The 19,478-nt window shown below is 38.8% G+C and overlaps 1 protein-coding gene across 15 annotated transcripts in view; it reads right to left on the bottom strand.

Moving 5' to 3' along the window:
- The window catches only part of TUB (TUB bipartite transcription factor), a 159,774-nt gene that overhangs the window by 17,957 nt on the left and 122,339 nt on the right, over window positions 1-19,478 (bottom strand). For 9 of the 15 annotated variants that reach the window (XM_068194138.1, XM_068194132.1, XM_068194129.1 and 6 more), the window contains exons 3-4: window positions 18,537-18,699; window positions 6,841-6,978 (exon numbers count right to left, since the gene is read on the bottom strand). In XM_068194138.1, coding sequence (XP_068050239.1) covers window positions 6,841-6,978; window positions 18,537-18,699 — 301 coding nt within the window. The remainder of the gene's footprint in view (window positions 1-6,840; window positions 6,979-18,536; window positions 18,700-19,478) is intronic. The other 6 variants (XM_068194134.1, XM_068194130.1, XM_068194140.1 and 3 more) reach the window with 2 other exon arrangements.

Genomic DNA, 19,478 nt, shown 5'->3' with positions numbered 1-19,478 from the left:
CCACAAGGAGCTATTGCTTCATCTGCATTACACAGACCCTGGCAATTTCTGTACCAAGTCTGCAAATTCTGACTTACTCACAGCAAAGCTAACAACAACAACAACGACTAACAGCAAATAAATAATCTGTCCATCCAACCTTGAAGGACTAGATAAAGTCCATGGAAATGTCTCTGCGACCTTGCTAGGATGACAACTTCAGAAGAAGGTCTGCATGATAGAGAATGAACAGTATCATCTTCTGTGCTGCAGGTATAATATGGCAGTGAAGAGAACTGTATTTTTCTTAAAATTTATCCTAGGAGAAGCACCACTGCAAAGGTGCTCTAAAACAGATAGGTAGCTGCTCAGATTCTCTGTGGTATTTTTAACAGCTTTACAATATTAACTATTATCATTAAAGTCACTGCCTAAAGATAGGTTTTACCTTAATACTCTGAATTTCAAAAGTGTTAAGCATCCATGAGTTTACAAGATGCCTCATGCATGTCATACCTAGCCCCTTATTAAGCACTGGATGATACAAACCTAATTTTGAGAATGCTTTTGAGAAGGAACAAAACACCTTAATTATTCCTTTTCAAAGTAGACATTGATCTGCAGCAAATGAAATGCCTTCAACAGCACTGGAGATTGCACTGAGGCTGCTTTTTTCCAATGCCTGCAGAACATCTGCACTCACATCCCATGCTGTCAGGAACATCGTGTATTATTAGGAGTCAGGACAAAGGCTACACTGGCAGGTCACAGTTTTAGAGAAGAAAAATCAATTTCAGTGTTCTGAAGAGTGCATCACTGGTAGAGTGTGTTATTAAGCGTTAGGAATGGTTCCACTGGTGAGCACATTTAAGGGAATGAAATATGTAGCAAGACAGAGAGGATTTTAAAAAAGAGCATTAGAACACTGTAGGTGGCAAATGCAGCATTAGCTACTTAATACTTTTGTGTGTGCATAATCTTTGCAGCTACACATGCATGTGTAAAATGGGATTAAATGCAGGCATACATACACATTTTTCTATATCACATGGTGTAAGTGCATCTTTGTAAGCCAAATGTCTGGAAACATCTGAAAACACTTCCGAGTTTGTGTAACCATGATATTCAAGGTGGATCTCTCCCCCTCTTTGCCTCACTGACTCCTTTTCATCCACTCCCTAGAAGATTGGTTGCCTGTGTAATAAAACAAACCACTCATCTATAGTTTCTGTGCTTAAGGACATAGCCAAAAGAGGCAAAGAAGCTGAGTGGGTTGTGCCAAAAAAGTTTTTATTGCTGTGGTCAGCACTTTTTACAATGCTTCCCAAAAATCAGGTAGGGAGAAAGACTGACAGAGACAGCCTTGAATACCTGCTTAAAAGTAAGGGGAATTTTTGAGAAGCAAATGTGAATGAGGACAGAGAGGAAAGAAGATTGGAACTACCCTCAGAACACCAGTACCTTCAGAAAAGGCCTCTTGGTACACTTTGGCATGATCATGTCTCAGATGAAAACCAGAGGTACCAGAAATAAAAACAAAGCAATACTGGAGAAAAAAGAAAAGCATCAGTAAATGAGCATTGCTGGCATTTATAGCCTGCAAACTACTATTCATCAATGCCTGTATTCTCTTAGACCTAAATCTTCTAGAAAATATTTATAAATAGGCAGCACCAATCTGTTAAAAGCTGGTAATATAAACTACTGAATGGCAAACGATTACATATCAGGAAAGGAACATAGCATAGAAACACAAGTAATTCTGTCCCTGCTTTATAAATACAGACCTGCAGGACAGGGAAGTTCTTGTTCTCATTTCATAGAGCATTTAAGGCACAAGTTTGATGTATGAAGCTGGCCACACTGCTTACAGGCTAAGAATATGATTAAGCCCTTTGCAGATCAGACCTGAAGAGTTGACCAAGGTCAGACAGGAGGCCTCTGGAAGAGAACATGCATTTCCTGAGCTCAGTTACTGACAAAGGAGTCATATCCATGTGAATAACACCCAAGGCTCTGGGTGCAAATGCTATTCAAGACCTCTGCAGAGCAGCTCTCCCTCCAACTGGGGATGGCAGCACAATAAAGGATGGCCTGCTCTGAGGTCAAGGACAGGGAATCCCAGGGAGATCTGACACCATCCTTTAGAGAACTTGGCTAACCCTGCTGACAATATTTTCTAAGTAATTTCCCATTATATTCCTGTTCTCATAGGGTCTGTGCATCCGCTGATAGGGGTTCAAGCAACTGAAAAATCACAAAGGGATTTGTTTAGAGGGAAAGGGAGCAAATATAATTTTTTTTTTAAAGGATGTCCAGAGATGATTTAGTCCAAACCTCCACTGGACTACTGCTAGCACCAGATCAGGACAATAAAAGCAAGTACTCGAGCACAAAGCTCTATATTCACTTTGATGAAATCTAAAACAGTAAACAGGAACTGTACATTCATAAATCTTTATCCTTAGGAGGTCAAAATTACTTCTTCACAATCAAGTTCACATGTTGCCAAAGCACAGCCTGAAAGGTTTGTCAGATCTAGAAATAACAGGAATTTTCTTGGTGGAAATTCACTTGTTGTTCCTCCTACCCTTTTTATTTAGTGCCCAGGGAAGCTGAGATAAATCTGCTTTACATGAACTTCCCTCCCCCATCAGAAAGGAAGTGCTACAGTGAGAAATGGTGCTCCTTACCCAACAACTGCTGCTGCTTTCTGAGCCAGCCAGTGTTAATGTAGCTGCTTGTTACATAGGAAAATGGGACAGGATGCACAAATCAAAACACTCAGACAGGCATGAAAGAGAGAGAAGAAACACAGAAGAAGCCAACCAAATCAAAACATGGAATAGCCACCCTGGCAGGAAAAGCTCTGTGTGTCAGAGCAGCTCCTTGGCTTCCTGGCTCCCAGAAAGCAGGAAATACACAATGTACCACTTACATTTATGGTAGAATTTCTGTGAAATTATTGTTTATTTTGACATTTTAAACACATTCAGGTTCCTGATTTCACTGACAAGAAAGAAATTTTCATTTATCTTGTCCATGGCAGTTTAGAGCAGAATCTCCTACAATTTTTCTGGAATGTATTTACATAGTCTAAGTGCAAGAGTTTTGGGAAGAAAAACCAAACCCAACCAACCACCAATAACTTTTCACAGAATGATTCCTGAATTTTCATATTAGATTTCACTTTGTATTAACTCCTGGCTTCTCATGCTTTTCTGGGGTCTTTTTAAAGTTCCATTTTTCCTTCCTGATTTGCCCCATTCCCTGCACACAGCCAAAAAATTCACTTTATCCTGTATACTTAGTAAATTCTTTGTAAACTTTTCCAAACAAAGTAACGACACCACTACGTACCTGTAATACTTTCATGAATCTCCTTTTTCAAAGACTCATCAAGATCTTTGATAGCTAAACATGCTCTGGTTTTGTAATATTATATAGGGTGCATACTTTTCATAGGTTCCTGCTGCAAAAAATTTCACTAATTTGCATGATTTTTCTGTTGAACCACCCAGTGATGCTGTACACTGGGTTCACTGTTATCCTGAATCACCCCCATTCACCACAAATCAAACCAGAATTTAATCCACTATCTCCATTTGAAAGACAACCATTTTACATATGCATTTGTTACATCTGGGTGGGTTTTTTGTGCAATACTGAATATTTTGCCAAGCAATAAACTGTATGATTGAAGCTTTCAGAAATACCAGTTTAATGAGCTAAGCTACTACAAAATGTCATCAATATACGGCAGTTCCAGGCTCTGTCCCACAAAAATTATGGTTCTTTTTAAAAATAGGCACATTGCACACTGCACACTGCCATTAAGAAATACCAGTAATAATCACAGATTTAGAAAAAATTGCTGAATACCATGTTACCCATCACAGAATTACAAAGTGCACTGACATGAGCAGTTAGCTATACTGCTTTTCCTATGCCAGTGTAACCTCATTAAACCTGATTTTTCTCTCACGTTTGTCTTCAGCACATTGTTCTGATTATAGATTCATCACTCTTCAAGCCACTTAAAAAAGCATTACACATCTAAAACCAGAGTGCAGTCATTACACTACAGCTTCAACAGCTACTCATGTATAATTCAACAATTTTTTCCTCTGAATTAGCTTCTTATTCATAGGATCTGGTCTAAGTGTTCTTTTTTCTTAAAACACAAAGAGCTGGGCTATGCTTAGAAAGGGAAGGTCCACTATAGCTAAATACTAACAAAACCATTTAAATGCTATTTTAGCATGTTAAGTGTATTTACCCCTCAGCATTCATCCTGCTCATTTACAGGACATACAAAGGTTACACTCAGAGTGGAGACAAACCTGAAGTGATTGCAAAGCTAAAAGCAGAACCTAAAATTTCCCAAGATTTGCTCTAATTACCAATGGACACCCCCAGCAAAATCTCTTGTGCTAAAACATGGCATAAAACAACTCCCCCTTCATCCATTTCTATAGTTACATCTGAAGTCATTAGCAAATCCATTCAATACTGTTATAAATAAATCTTTCCTTAATACTCACATTTATTTTTAAAAATAACTGAAAACTAATACAAGTTCCACTACAGGGGTCTGTTACCATTTGCATTTTCTTCATTCCTAGAGTTCAAAATCAGCTATGTCTGTAGTGGATTTATCAGCAAAATCCTTCTGGAATTTTAAGGATGCATTTACTTTTACATCCAATAAAAAAATATTTTGCAGCTTTGATAAGGACGGAAGACTGAAAATCCAGTCACAATCCTCCCAAGTTTACAGCACTGTCAAAGGTAAACCAGATACTATTCCAAGGGTAAAACTATACATGAATGAACAGCTAAATCCCAGGGTACAGAAAAAGTAGATGAGCTGGATGAGGTGCTATGTGTATGCTCTGAATGTACTTTGACTGGCTGTCATTTGCTTCTAATCATCAACATGAACATCAGGAGAGGAGATACTCAGCATTTTCTTTGCTATAATCGACAAATAATTGACAAATAACACCTCCACTCTCTGAAAATTTGGAACTGGTGGGCAAATGCTGAAGGCCAGGGAAAAGCTCCCACAGCAGAGCAGGATGAGCAGTAAGAATTGCAGCAGTGGCTGAGGTTTCTTGGGCTAAAAATATTAGTTCCCAACACATGGAGCAGTGTCAGCATGCCAAAGTTCTCAGTCTACACAAAGTGACTTCACTTTTACTGACACAACTTGCTTTTATTAACATAGGCCAACATTTGCCTCCTTGGGGGATGTTTCAGAAGATGAGTAAAATTGTAACTGGCATGTGAGAAAAATACTAGGTGTTACCTGTTGTGGGATAATAAAAAACTCAGCAGCACAATCTCTTCAGTTCCGAACACAGTACAGACACAGGTATGTCAAAAGAGGTATTATGTGAGATAAAACAGAGCCTCAAGGCTATGCCATAACCATGATTTAAGTATTAGCTCACATAATATTCCCTTTCAGGTTTTCTTTTAAACTGGCAAAATAATTTTTACTCTTCAGCAAGATGTACCTCAAAATAAAATTTTTCATTTGTATTACCACACTGGAATGTCATTACTTTTTACATTAAACTGGGAAACATTCACTTTCTGTTCATTTATTTTACCAATAATTTTAACATTGAGTTAATTTTACCTCTAACACACACCATCTTTTCTCAAATATATGAACAGCCTTTAGCTCAAGCCCAGGCTCTAAAGCCTGTATAACCTAGAGCTTCCCTTGCAGCCAAAAGAGCTACAGGCAGAGAGATGCTGTACATTCACATCTCAAGAATTAAGCTGCAATACGCAAAGGATTTGACTAAGGTAGGCTCAAGTCCTGCAAAATCCCTACAGATAAGCCCCAATACTTTGACCTCAATAATTAACTTTATTAGTCATTGCTGTCTTTAAAAAGACTTGTCAAGGATATATACTACTTTCTCACTGAAGTAACAGTGGAGAAATTGCTGGACATGCACAAGATAGGAATACAGGCAGGACAGTGTTACAGTGGCCTTATTCAAGAACTGCAAATTATTGGAAAGTTATTTCATTTCATTAGTCATTCAGCACCACATAAAAAGTAACTGTATGTAGTACAACAGCCTCTCTTTTTCTGTGAGTGTACACACACACACATACATATATATATATAAATTTAAATACCAGTAAAGTAGCTCATTACTTCTTGCACCTACCTCAAATTGTAAATCTAAAAGTGGCAATGTCATTTTTACCTACCCTTTTGTTATTACCAATAATGTATTTTTTTCATCTACCTCATCATACACAAAGTCATTGTAGAAAAATTTTTATACAAACACCTCCCATTTGTCAGCCAGGTGGGACAAAGCAACACTGAAGTAATAACTTGAAAAACCCCTTTGAGGATGTTATCTCAATTTTGTTGAATTGATTTTCAAAATGGCCCCTTAACCTCTAATTTGTATAGTTTAAACCTCACTCAGAAGGTTTAAGCTGGACAGAAGGAGCTGCAATTTAAGGCTGCTTCTCCAAACAAGATTAGTTTCAGATAATCTAAAAAAGCAAACTCTTCTAAGGCGATTCTCTTTTTTTTACCACTGCAAGAAAACACCATCATTTTTCCTTCAGAACTTTCTTCCTCCTCTGCAATTTGAACAAGTACTCTCCTCGGGAAAAGACTTCATTTACAAATTTTTTGACTCCAAGGTTGTACATGCCCAGACACGACCAAGTTGCATACACTTTCCAACCTCAGAAAATTTTCAGGAAATTACTTTTTGACAATTTTCAGATTTTCAAATAAATTATATAAAATACAAGAGAGAGAACTGACAGCAAAACAATGAATTTACATCTGACATGCAGCTGCATGCAGCTAACCTTTGTGTTTCCCTTTTTTCTCCTTTCTGGTGCTGCTACTCTGACAGCTCGCAGCTGCTGCCTTGGTTTTTTTAGTTGGTTTCGGAGCATGGGCGTCCACTACCACCTTTACATCTTCCTGTTCAGCCTCCTGCACTGCTTCAGAGATTTAGGGTACCCCACCAAAAAAGAAAATAAACAGAGAGAGAAGAGAGAAACAGAGAGAAACGAGAGAATGAATTGAGAACTTTGCAAAGGCATAAAAGAGAAAGCACACATAGCAAAGTTTGGTATTTCAGACAAGTCATGCAATGAGGAGAGCCAAGTAAACCAGAATTTGCAAAGCTGGAGTAAAAATCTCAGTGTTAGGTTAGCTGAGATATATTTCCTTACATTTTTCTTCCTCACAATAATATATCAACTCTTAACTTTCAGTCCAAAAGTGGCATCAGAATGTTATTGTGTTACTGAGCTATTGTAGGAAGCATTTTTCCTCATAGTAAAGCTCTGCCAGAATGATCATCAACAGTGGCAGCATGAAGGCAGAAAAATTTTGACTTTGTAGCATCCATGCTTAAAGCTACATCCTAACTCTCTAAACAGGGAATCATCTGAAGGTTACTTTCAAAGCACATCTTGCACAGTTGTGTAACACAGCATGATGAGTAGATTGGCCAGGCATTTTAGGGTGAAATTATACCCAAGCTGAATTTAAAAACTCTCCCAACTTTGTAGGATACACAAATTAATTAATTCCTTAGAAGGTCTCTCTACAAAATATGCATGCCATAAACTGTGAATGTCAGCATAATTTATGCAGTGTTCCTTGTTTTCAAAGTAAAGAGAGGCTTTATAATTTTCCTAAAAGCACGACACACTTTGAAGTCAATATTTGAGTCTCTGAAAGCAACGCACACCATAGCTCTTTCCTCTGGCTAGACCAAACCTCGAAGTTAGATAAATGTCACAATTGCCTTCGTGAAATGCATAAAGAAACTGTCAAACTTCACACCCCAAACTACAGGTGGGCACCAAGAGATTTTGGCATTGGCTGCTAGTCACTGGTAAGTGCTAAACCCCAGTGGCTTCATGTGGTGGCCGTGGTTTCTCTCCCTGGCACATGGGCCTCCCACCCTTTCCTTTTCCCATAATTAAGTACTTTCTTTAAAAGGATAAAAAAAGTCCACTAAGCACCATTATGGGAAATAACTGGTTGCCCTAAAATTACTTCTAAAATATCCAGACAAACATCTTAAATGCCCAAAAGACTAAATGATTCTCAATGACATGTGGACTGACACTATTCTCTCTCTGAAGGGGAAAATTCTCCCTAAGCTTCTGGTCTGTGAAGCAACTTTCCTCTTCAGCAAATCCTTCAAGCACGCGAATAGAAATAGAAACGCCAGGGAGATTCTCAGAGGAGAAAGATGAAACAGATTTAGCCATGTCTGTGTAGACTGCAGCTCCCAAACCCACTGCTACCCTCCCCAGCATAGCAATCTGTTATGAGTAGCACTGCATTCACAACACAGCAGGCACCTGAGGTACTCAAACACACGCTCCTTTTCTCATTGTGCAGAGGAAGGGTTCTGTTCCACAAATGATATACGTTAAATTATTAGAGGAGAGACTTGAAGTCCAAAGAACCAGCTTGTCACTGCCCAATTTTTCATGTCTGCCTTTGTCAACCCTAATCACAGCACTGCAATCCCTTTGCTGAGTGGAAAGGAGCACTGGAAATGAATAGGACAAAATCAAAGGAGCGAGTGCATAGGGAAAATGGCATATAAAAAACACTACACTGAGCCCTACCTCCATGGGCATGGCAGCCTCAGACTATGCAGGGAACCAGAGTTAGCTCACCACAGTCTTTAAATAGGTGCAATTTGCCAACCCAGCAGCTATGCTATATTTTTACCTCAGTCTCTCTTTAAAAACTAGGCTGTGTTCTTTAAATTGTTTTGAAGATGATAATCCATGTTATAATTAAATTCAGTACTTTACAAACAACCTATAATAAATGGCCAGACAGTTCTCTAAATCATTTTAAATCTGGGTGCATTCATTCACTCAGAAGCACCATTTATTTGGTCCAAAGCAATTAACAATAAGCAAAGGATAAAACTTTCTGACATTATCAATTGCAAAGTTAAAGACTTATCTTCTCTATCTTGCCAGCCATTCATTCATCTTACAAGTAAAGCCCTGGTGTTTTTTGAATTACTTTTGCCTCAAAACTTTGAGCAAGAGGTATCTGATAATAAGTACAGTGAGGGAGCTGCAAAGGACAGAGAAGGGAGTATTTCCATTGCTTTACTCTATGAGGCAGAGAACAGGATTTCAGCTCAGTAGCCATTCTGAGCATATACCTTGGCTGCAGTCTGTGGTAAATGGACCTTTCAGACACAAGTGATGGAGGCTGCAAAAAAAGATTTAAATCACAAAGATAATGACACTGTGCCTGGGTTCATGAAACGAATTGGCACAGAATGTTCTGTTTCTAAAGGATACATTTCTGAGCATTACCAGTACATTTAAAGTACTACCTCCATAATAAATCCAAATTTAATCCCAATATGCCATCTCCACCACAAAACCATCTCATTCTTAGCTTTTAGCTATTTGGCAAATAGCAGACTTCATCTAAGGCTCACCCACTCACTCATGTTTTCTCTGGTGTTGTCTGCAGATACCAAAGAAAGTTTGCTTTCTGTACAAATTCGGTTCAGGGCATATCCTTGCATTTAGGCAAGCTCCTGTCAACAGGCCAGCCAGGATTTGGATCCTTGCAGCCTGCAAATCCAAAGGGACAGGTCTGTGAGCCTCCCCTGCTCAGTTGGTCCAGCAGGCTTGGATGTGGAGTAAAGTAAAAAATCCTGTTTTCTGTTTCCAGTGCTTTCTCCTGCCCTGGAGAGTTGGAAGAAGGACCATTTCTAAGCCCTGTGCACTCGCTCTGCAGCTGGTCATTAGCATGTGCAGCTTTTAATTTCTCCAACCAGCATTCCTTCCAGGCTGCCCTTGTGGAGATGAAGCAAGTCAGAGAGGCAGTGTTTATCCCCAGCCATGTTGTCAGAGGATCAAATGTCTTCCGCTCTGCCCTCTGCTGCATCTTTGGATCATTATCTAACAGACTGACAAGAATTTCCCTTCTCAGCAGGATGGAAACCTTGAGGTTAAGTCTAGCCTACATTCTCCACAGGCTCTAGATAGCCCATAAAACAATTTACAATTCTTTTGCAAGAAAGCCTGAATAAGGAAAATGAGAGAAACTGGCTCCCTAAATAGTATTCACTGATACAACAATATGATTATGTCTTTCACTGGACATCAAAAAGTTAAAAACAATGATAGGCAGCACCAGAGGATAAATAAATTAAGAACCTTAAATGCAGCTATATGGGAATGAAATTTCAAAGACTGTCACTCAAAAATGCATTAATTTCAGTACAGCTACCCATTTAGGCAGCTTTAAAAATCCCTACTGACATTATCTTAAACAATAAAAGAGTAGATTTGAAAATCTGTCCTGATACTTCATATTCCCCACCCCAGATTATTAAATTTTCACTTAAAAAACCCAGAAAGTTTCCTTTTCCAGAATAATTATTTGTTTGCACTAGAATTTGCATTCAGACAAGAAAAAAAATGGAGGAGCAAGTGCTGTAGTGAGTCAGTATTTCAAACAGAAAAATCCACTGGACTCTCAGACCTGGTATTTCACTCTAGTATGAACTTAAAAAAAATGTAAAGAAATGGTTTTGAGATAAATGCCAAGCTTACAAATAAAACAACTATGTGACTTTAATTTCAGTATTATTCATCCATGTTCATTAAATCAAGTACTGACTATGAACTCAATAGAGTATTTTAAATAGTATTTTTTGGGAGACAGAAGGGAGCACAGATTGCAATATTAATTCAGGATCTGAGATGAAAAGAAAGAGGACCAATCAGCAAACAGTCTGTTAACATAATACAGTTGAGTATGGAAGGGCTTTGTTAAGGCAGACAAGGGCAGTGTCCCATGTAGGGAGCACAGGACTCCAGGACGGTTTGGATGGATGAGAGATCTCTGAAGTCAGGTCTTAGAAAATGTGGTTTATTAAAAGGGGGGAAAGGCCCTGCTTGGAGTTGCCAGCTGCAACTCATGGCAGGCCCAGGGAGAGAGGGAAAGGGAGAGAGAAGGAGCGAGGGTTCCAGGTGAGGGTCCCAGGGGAAGATCCAAGAGAGCGTCTGGTCCCTCGGGCACACCTTATCAGGGGGCTTCAAGGTGGGCTGGAACAGGACTTGGGCCAATGGGGTCACAGATACCTGATACTTCAGGGGAGGGTTACAGGTGTGGGATGAACCATACATTGGGGGTGAGACAGAGCATTCCATGTGACCTTTGGACCTATCTGCAGGTAAAGGGCATTGTTTAATCAGAAAGGGGGATTGCTTTCAACCTGGCTATACTATTGTTTTCTAGTTATTCAGTAGTCAAGGTTTGTTATCTCAAATCTAGTTCTCATCTCAATGTCTATTTTCCAAATCTTTTGCCAGGCAATCATATTTATAAGGTTTTTCTATTTCATCTTCCCCAACAGTCCCAGCTTTGCCTTGCACTACCAATGGCCTAATTTAGGAAAGGGGAAAAAAGAAACCTCTCCATGAACCAGTTCTGTGATGGACAACACTCCAGGTTACAGGGATAGAGCTACAATGCGCAGGCAATTAAAATGATGCAGTTTATAAGCATGTGAATAAACTATGATGCAGACAACTCAAGTTAGTTTTCAAATCTGTAAATCACCCACATATATTTATATGAGTGAATGAAAATGTAAAACATGTCTTTCCATCTGGCCTTCATGACACGAAGTTCACATAAGAAATATGTTTCAAAGTAGCATGAATAAAAATGCAGATTTCTTTTTCCCATTTGTATGACCATATTTCTTGATATGAGTGCTTGTACACTCTTATGACCTTAAAAAAGGAAAAAAAAATCTATGAATCATAACTTACCAATCTCTATCACATAAAAATGCCATGTGCTAAAAATGGGTGCTTTTGATCAGTACATTATGCGAAGAATGAAGTAAATGAAAAATCGCAAAAAGAAGAAACAATTCTAAAATTGTGCAGTCTGTCTGGAAAACACTTTAAGTAGAAAGAGGCTGAACCAGGCAATGAGGTATGTGAGGCAAGTATAAGGCAAATATTTATTCTATTTACCAACATCCTCTCAACAATAAAAGTGAAACCCAGAACGAGTATCATGCAAAGAAAGATCAACTACAGTTCAGTCAGGGTATACCTTAACAACTCACTGTGAATTGGTCGTCCTTTTCTTGCTGTTGCTTGAGAAGCTCTTGTGTTTTACTGTAAGAATGGCTTGTTGCTTTTCTTTGTGAAGTTCTAGGCTTAGTCAGTCCAGCTGCTTATTTGGGCTGTTGTTCATTCTTAGTTTATTTAATCCACTTAGATTCTGAACTGGTCTAGTATTTCTACAATCATTTAAAAGACACTGGAGTCTATCAGAAATATTCTGAAGATGGGAAAACCCACAATGTTTTACAGTGCAATTAAATATTTCTATTAGTAGAAATAGACCACACAAATAGTTAAATACAAGGATCTGGATATGGACAAGGACTTTGGTGTGTTAGTTACTGTTTGATCACATGCAAAAATTTGATTCCTGCTTCAAAATGCTTATAATCAAAGACATTACTCCTTCAGATAGTAACCTCCAGTCAGATTCCAGATTCCCAAAACCTTATTGCCAATAAATTCCCTAAGGCTCCTTGCAGTTTATGCCTCTAAAGGGATGTGATGACCAGGCTGATGTTGCAAACCTGAAAATACTCAGAAGCAAAATGGGATGGGTATTTTAGAGCTCCAAAAAATGGAACCAATGTACCTGGGAACCTGGTGCTGCTTAAGGACATTATTAAAAGCTCATTGGTCTAAGAGTTCCTCAGAGAGAACAAGGGAAGGAATTAAATAAAAGATTCTTCTAAACCCCCAAGTACCTGCTGCTTAATCCTGGGGAGGGGGAAGGCAAAGGAAGCATGTGGAGAGTTGATAGCAATGAACTAGACTTTGGGAAAGCAGACAACTAATAAGGAAAGCTAAAATGATCTATGAAAAACCTATGCCAGGAAGATGAAAGACAGTGATAAATTACATAATTACTTTGTGATAATGGAGCCTTGAGGGCATGACTAGGCTTTAATTGCCCTGACAAGCCTCCCTGGAGGGTTCCACCCATACCCTGCCCATGGGCTTTCTTCCAGCTGAGCCCAAGGCTGTGCTGGAGGTGCTGCTACCCAGCCTGCCTCCTGGGAGCATCCTAGCACTGTAGGCAGCTCCTCTGCCCAACGGAGATATGTGCACTGCAGCCTCTCTTTTCCACCCTGACTGGTGGCCTACAGGGCCCTGGCCCTGGTTCATCCCTTGCCATGTCTGGGACTGCTGTTGGCAGCTCGGCCCTTCCTGTTTGCTGCCTTTGGGATGGAACTCTGCCTGCCAGGGCATTTCCTGTGCTGAGGGTACCCTCACCTCCTGGCTCCTGAGATACTGCCCAGGACAGAAAACAGCTAAATATCAAGTAGTAACTGAAAGTAAATACACTTTAAGAGGGACATTAAAGGAAAGAGAAGGGAGTTTCTCAAGCCATTTCCTCTAAACTTTCCTCTCAAACAGTTCAATACCAAGAACCACAAAAAGACCTGTGGAACACTTGCTACCTACTGCACTCTTCTCCTTGCTGCTGGGTTAGTTTGTTTATTTTGGAAGTGCACTGGTGCAGTAAGGACGGCTGACAAATCAAAAAGATGCTTTAAAGATTAAGGTGAAGAGACTGCAGCTGAAATAAAGATTTCAGAATATCTGCTTATTGGAAGTTAAGTATTTTGCCCGCATGATGTTTGGAGTGCTGCCTGATCTCTCAGTATAACAGCCCTTTGCAAAGAACATTCCTTGCTCTCTTCAAAAAATAAACTAATACCTACTCATTCCAAGGTCAGTGGAAAACAGGAATGGAGAGACAGTCTTCTGATGAACAGGCAAATATATAATTTCTTTAATTAATAGTTAATTGATTCATCTTTTAAAGCTGTCAGCTAAGGATACTCATCAGAAAACTCTCTCTCATCATTCATGGTAAATAGCAGAATGACACGTCAAATTTAACAATCCAAAGCTATGAATTGTCATCAGAGGTCTGTTTAACACTCCACACAACCATTACACCTAGATGTGCTGCCAAATATCAGAGGAGAAAAGTAAAAAAGTCATTGCCTTTTTACACATGGTTAACCTAAATCGCTAAATTGGAAGTTGCAATGAAAATTACTCTGAGAGTATCTAACTGAAAACATTTTTAATTTCAAGTCTTATATAAAAACACCACAGCTGCAACAAAGTATGGCAATATTAATGAAAGCATATCTGGCACTCATTCAAATCTCTGCCTTCCTCAGTGCTGTGAAAAGTCACTCCCCAGTGGAAATTCACCATTTCACAGAAGTAAAATCTCCGTAAAATGGGTTTTCAGCATCTGCATTAAATGTAATTAAATAATGTAATTAAATTGTTGCAGTAATTAGTGTATCTCTGCATGCTATTTGGCTCCAGGAATGCTCAGTATTTACAATCTAGATTGAAATGAACTGTATTGGTAGCAGAATTCCGCAATGTCAAATCAGGCTAAAATGTTTGTTAAGGTTTTCAACAAACTTCACAGAATAAGTTGAGTAGAAATACATGAAAACAAGCAAGCAGATGTAACGGTGACATATTATAGAACAGCAAGTAAAATTCTAAAGAAACTTTAAACAAACAGGTAGCAATATGTCCTTATGAAGGACACTGAACTGCAAATAAACCAGAACACATGAGGAGAAGACAATGTAAGTGATCTCTCCTATAAAGAAGGATTAAATTTCCTCTGGTGAATGAATGCCTTTGTTGTCTTTTATTTAGAATTTAAATTTAATAGCAATACAAAAAGATGTTATTGGTTCTTATGTGGCTATTTATAATGAAAAGATAGCATCGAGCTGCATTTGAGAGAATGAGGCATTACTGTAAATAGTACCAGCTAGAGCCATGGAATGACATCATGCAAGTCAGTGGAAGGATACCTATTCCTTGAAAGGGCAGGCAGATAAATGTAGGGCCTAACTCCACCTACCTGATCTACAGAGGCTAATGACTTTGTTACCACTGGCTGGGACTCCAGCTCAAGCTAACCTCGTATAGACCTGAGTGCCAAGGAGTTTTTATCTCATGTTGGTCTTTTCAGCCTAATTCATCTCAGTTCCTGCAGGTAACTTTTGTTGTTATTAGTTCATTAGGCATTATGTCAACAACAAAAGGGTTTTAAAAATACACTGTAGCTTGTAAATGACTTGCATGTAGTGTATTTGAAGACTTTTATCTGTAGGTGAAATATGGGACAAATAAGAAGAAATGTTCTGTGTGGAGACCTGTGCACGGTGGATTCTGCAGAGCCACTTCCTCACTGGAAGAGCACCCATCTCCTTAAAAGTCTCATGGTACCCAGAGGAATTGCTAGCAACCCTTGGCAGGGAACATAAATACCATTTGGCCTACCAATGTCATTTCTCTGCATTGAAGTAATCTAAGAAAAAAAATTATGGCATTTCTAGCAATATACAATTAGCTTAACTAGCAAAATACAGTGTTCTACTCTATCTACCCACAAGTAGCTCACCAGGCTGATGTTCTATTCCAGAAGAAGAATGACTGACTTTCTACTCCAAGTTCTGATAATTATTCTGGAATTAAATGAGTTTTTACTGCAGAGTAGAGTTGCCTATGAGGGAACCATTGCAGCACAGTTAATGGCATCAGAATAAGCAGTGGCAGTGTATGTAGGAGAATTTCCCAGCACAGATAATGGCATCAGAATAAGCAGTGGCAGTGTATGACGGAGAATTTCCCAGCACAGAAAGCCCAGCATCTGAAAATTGCTGAGATGCCATCTCTGACCTACTTTGCTCAAAGTACCATAGAGATATCTCCACACAGGCATCCAATTGTTTGTTGAAATCAACAAGTACTTTTGTGCTACACAGAATCAGTACAAGCTAAAAGAGAGAGCAGAGCAAAGGTGGAAAGAAGTGTTCTTTCTGTAGCATTTGCTAGCACAGGAATTGATTTCACATACATGCTCATCCAAGCAGTGCAGTTCATTCAGCAGAGCATCAAGTGCCATCAAAGAGCCATTCTCAACTTGGAATCAGCATGCCCATAACAGCAACAAATGAATGGAAAAGAGCAGAATAGTTCTTTAGAAAAAGCCCAGCTGTCTCATGCATCCGACACTGCCACAGAGAAATGTTTTCATTGAAGGGGAAAAAAAAAACAAAACCCGCCAGCCCTAAAGCTCAATGCCACAGTTAAAAATGGTCATCAAACCCCAAAATGTACCCTGCAAACTGGAGAACTGAAGACATTAAGCACATTCCCAGAGAAGGCCACACCAAAAAAGGACACTTCAAGAGTTCTTGTAGTATTTTCAAAAGCAATGTGCCTAACAAAGGATTTTACAAGGCAATAAAACACCCTGCTAGGTAATTAAATTCTTCTAAGCTGGCTCTTGCAAACTGCATGGTTTATTACAAGGAGAGCTGTCCCAAGGGATTAACAAAATGTCGTGTTGAATATGAGGAACATTATATTTCTTTGCTTCTCTGAAATCTTGTGAAATATTAAAAGGGTTTGAGAGACAAATTTAGAACAAACTGATTTAGGGAGAATAAATCCCAAGTGTTCCAATGAATGGTGTGGTATAATATGACAGGAAGGGTCACTTTTACCTTGAGAGCACAGTTAATCTCACTTATAGTGGGAAAGTCCACTCCAGTGCAAATTGGTGTACAATGTAGCTCAGTTAATGCATATATGAAATTTGTTACCAGTTATGGGATGATTATGTCTTTTTCACTGATTTGTGAAAATTAAAACCCTGACAAACTGATAATATAGGGGGTTCAGTAAACAGCACCTGCTCCCTATGATAAGATATTATTATTTAGAACAGCTCTGTACCTTTGATAAACTCTTGAGTGTAAGAGGAAAAAGAGAAAATTTCTATTTTGTCTGATTAAAAAATAAACTAATGTTTGTGCTAAATCTATTTTTTTTGTTTAGACTAAAAAGCAATTCAATTTAATGTTAAAAAAATACATCCCAGACCCTGAGAAACAGACAGTAAAGAGAAATATTATTAATTTCTAAAATACTTATTAGAAAAAATAATTAAAATAATACTAAGTTGAAAAAATAATTCTCCATCTGGAACCACTTATGGCATCCTATCTGCTTGCAGAAACAAGATTAAAAAGGCCCATTATTATCAAAACCTCAACATTTAAACAATGCAATTTCCAGATTCTAACAGTAAATTCTGTAGCTATAATCAGCTAAAAAAATTCCAGCAATTGCTAACCAGGAGGAAAGACTCTGAAACCTGCACTTCTCAGAGCAGAATTTGTTAGTCTACTAAATACCCACCTTGTTCTTGTGGAAAAATAAGACCACCAAGTGAAAATAAAACAACAGGGAGACAAAAAGTACAGCACATGGAGTAAAAATGACAGATATTTGAACTGAATGCTAAGTTTTTGTTTGTATAAGAGCAGGATACTGGTTGGTCTATTTTTTTTAACAGAGTTAGAGTCATAAAGGCATCTTAAAATTTATTGTGTAAATCCCAAAACCTAAGTACCCTGCCACCTAACACCATTCCCACACAGAAAGCTGCCAACTGCATTCCCAGTCAATATCAGTAGATATTGATTCAGCTCCTGTCCCACAAACTCATCGATAGTCAGGGAAGGAAGCCTTTTGCTATTGAAGCTTATGAATACCTTATGAATTGCATTCAAGTTAATGATCTGCAAAACAAGAAAACTGGAAAATTACCACTCTCTATATATCTTGGAGGTGTTATCAACCTGGAATGATATCTACAAGAGTAAAATTTTGGACAAGGATTACCCAAGCTACCCCTTAGGAAATCCTGAGGAAAAGTATGCCCATACCATCTTAAGAGGGCCAAAAAGCATGGGCGATATGAGGACAGAACTAAATAATGCCTGGCTTTCTTAGGATTTATTTCTGATTATTAAGGTCTTTGAAAAGAAATGGCATTATAATTTTTTTCCCCTGTGGGTGTGACACATGAAGTGACTCTATCCCTACTGGATCCTGTAATCTTTAATGAGAAAGTGGAGACATTTTAAAAGTTTGAAATGTTCTTCTCTACCTGTTTTAATGGACTTTGCAGAAACACAGAATCTGTGAAATTACTATATTCAGTCCTGGCTGAACTCAGTTAATAGGTTTCAAATTTATCATTACCTTTGTCAGATTTAAGTAAAATTACATGCAGAGGAACATTCAGAGTGGAACCCATCAGCTTTACTTAGTAGGAAGCAAGGCTGAAGAAACTTAAATAGTCACAGAGAAGGGACAAGTTGTCTCTTTCCCAGTTCAGCACTGAAATGGCAGCTAGGTACATTGCTCCCTCCCATTAAGGTACAATTGCAAATTCTCATGGTTTTATCCCCAAACACAAGTGAAGGATATCAATGATTTACTAAAACATGCAAAACAAGAGCCTTTGTTCTCCTGAGCATAAAATGAGCACCACACTAGTACTCTCAGCAAATACACCTGCAGCAGGTGGCAATCTGTACCATGATATATGGTGCTGCTGTTGCTGTTGAGATAGGATTCAACCAGTGGGGCCTGCTCCTCCGAATGTTTAGTCCTGCGCGTCCTTGCCCGGCTCTCTACATTGGACTGAACCATCAGTGGCTCCTGGCGCTTCTTTTTCTGCTTCTGTTCCAGCAGTGCTCTCTGGAGAAAAGACAGAGAAAAGCATCTGTTACTGCACTCCAAACAGCAGCAGCCTAGGATGGAAAACAACGGTCAGCTTTATCCCTTCCCCGGCTCCACAGCAGCGGCAGTTGGCAGGAGGGAGATTGGGATGTTGGGTTACAGGAAATTTTTCCAAAAAAACACAACCAACCCACTGCTGAAACACCTTCTGCTGAAAACAGCAAATAATTAAAATACATCTTTCTGAGCAGCCCACCAGCTGTCAGAGCTTGCTTGGAAATAACCCTTGGGAAAACAACAGTGTGAGAATGCTGGCTATGAAGCAATGGGAGGGTAAGCAAGGGCATGAGGCAGAGATGCCAATTTCAGTTTCTGTAAATTAAAAGCAGGTAATTGCAAACTAGAATCGAGTGATAATACCGGACACAAGTCTAATTTAACAGCTATAATAGATTAACTTTTTAATTAAATACTTAAATTTCTCAGCTAGACCTGCTGACAACCAAAACCTTTGGCATCCAGTGGCACCACAGGGACCTTATTTGAGCCTTCTTCCACAACTTCAGAGAACTGAACCGTTAATTTTATTTATCTATTAGCTTACCTTTTCCTTGCTTCTGTACAGTGATATTTTAGCTTCTAGGAAGGAGATGCAATAAAATTGAGGAATAAAAATGGAGAGTGAACTCTTTCAGCTCACGAAGTTGTGTTAACACCTCAAAATGACTCCACCATAATCAGAATTAAGTACAGGATTATGGCATAAATAGTACCTGAATTTGAAAATGAGATGCTGG

The sequence above is a fragment of the Anomalospiza imberbis genome, chromosome 6, assembly GCF_031753505.1.
Source record: "Anomalospiza imberbis isolate Cuckoo-Finch-1a 21T00152 chromosome 6, ASM3175350v1, whole genome shotgun sequence".
NCBI classification, from domain to species: domain Eukaryota; kingdom Metazoa; phylum Chordata; class Aves; order Passeriformes; family Viduidae; genus Anomalospiza; species Anomalospiza imberbis.
Note: the sequence above shows the minus strand (reverse complement) of the source record. Positions and strands in the feature narration are given on the sequence as shown.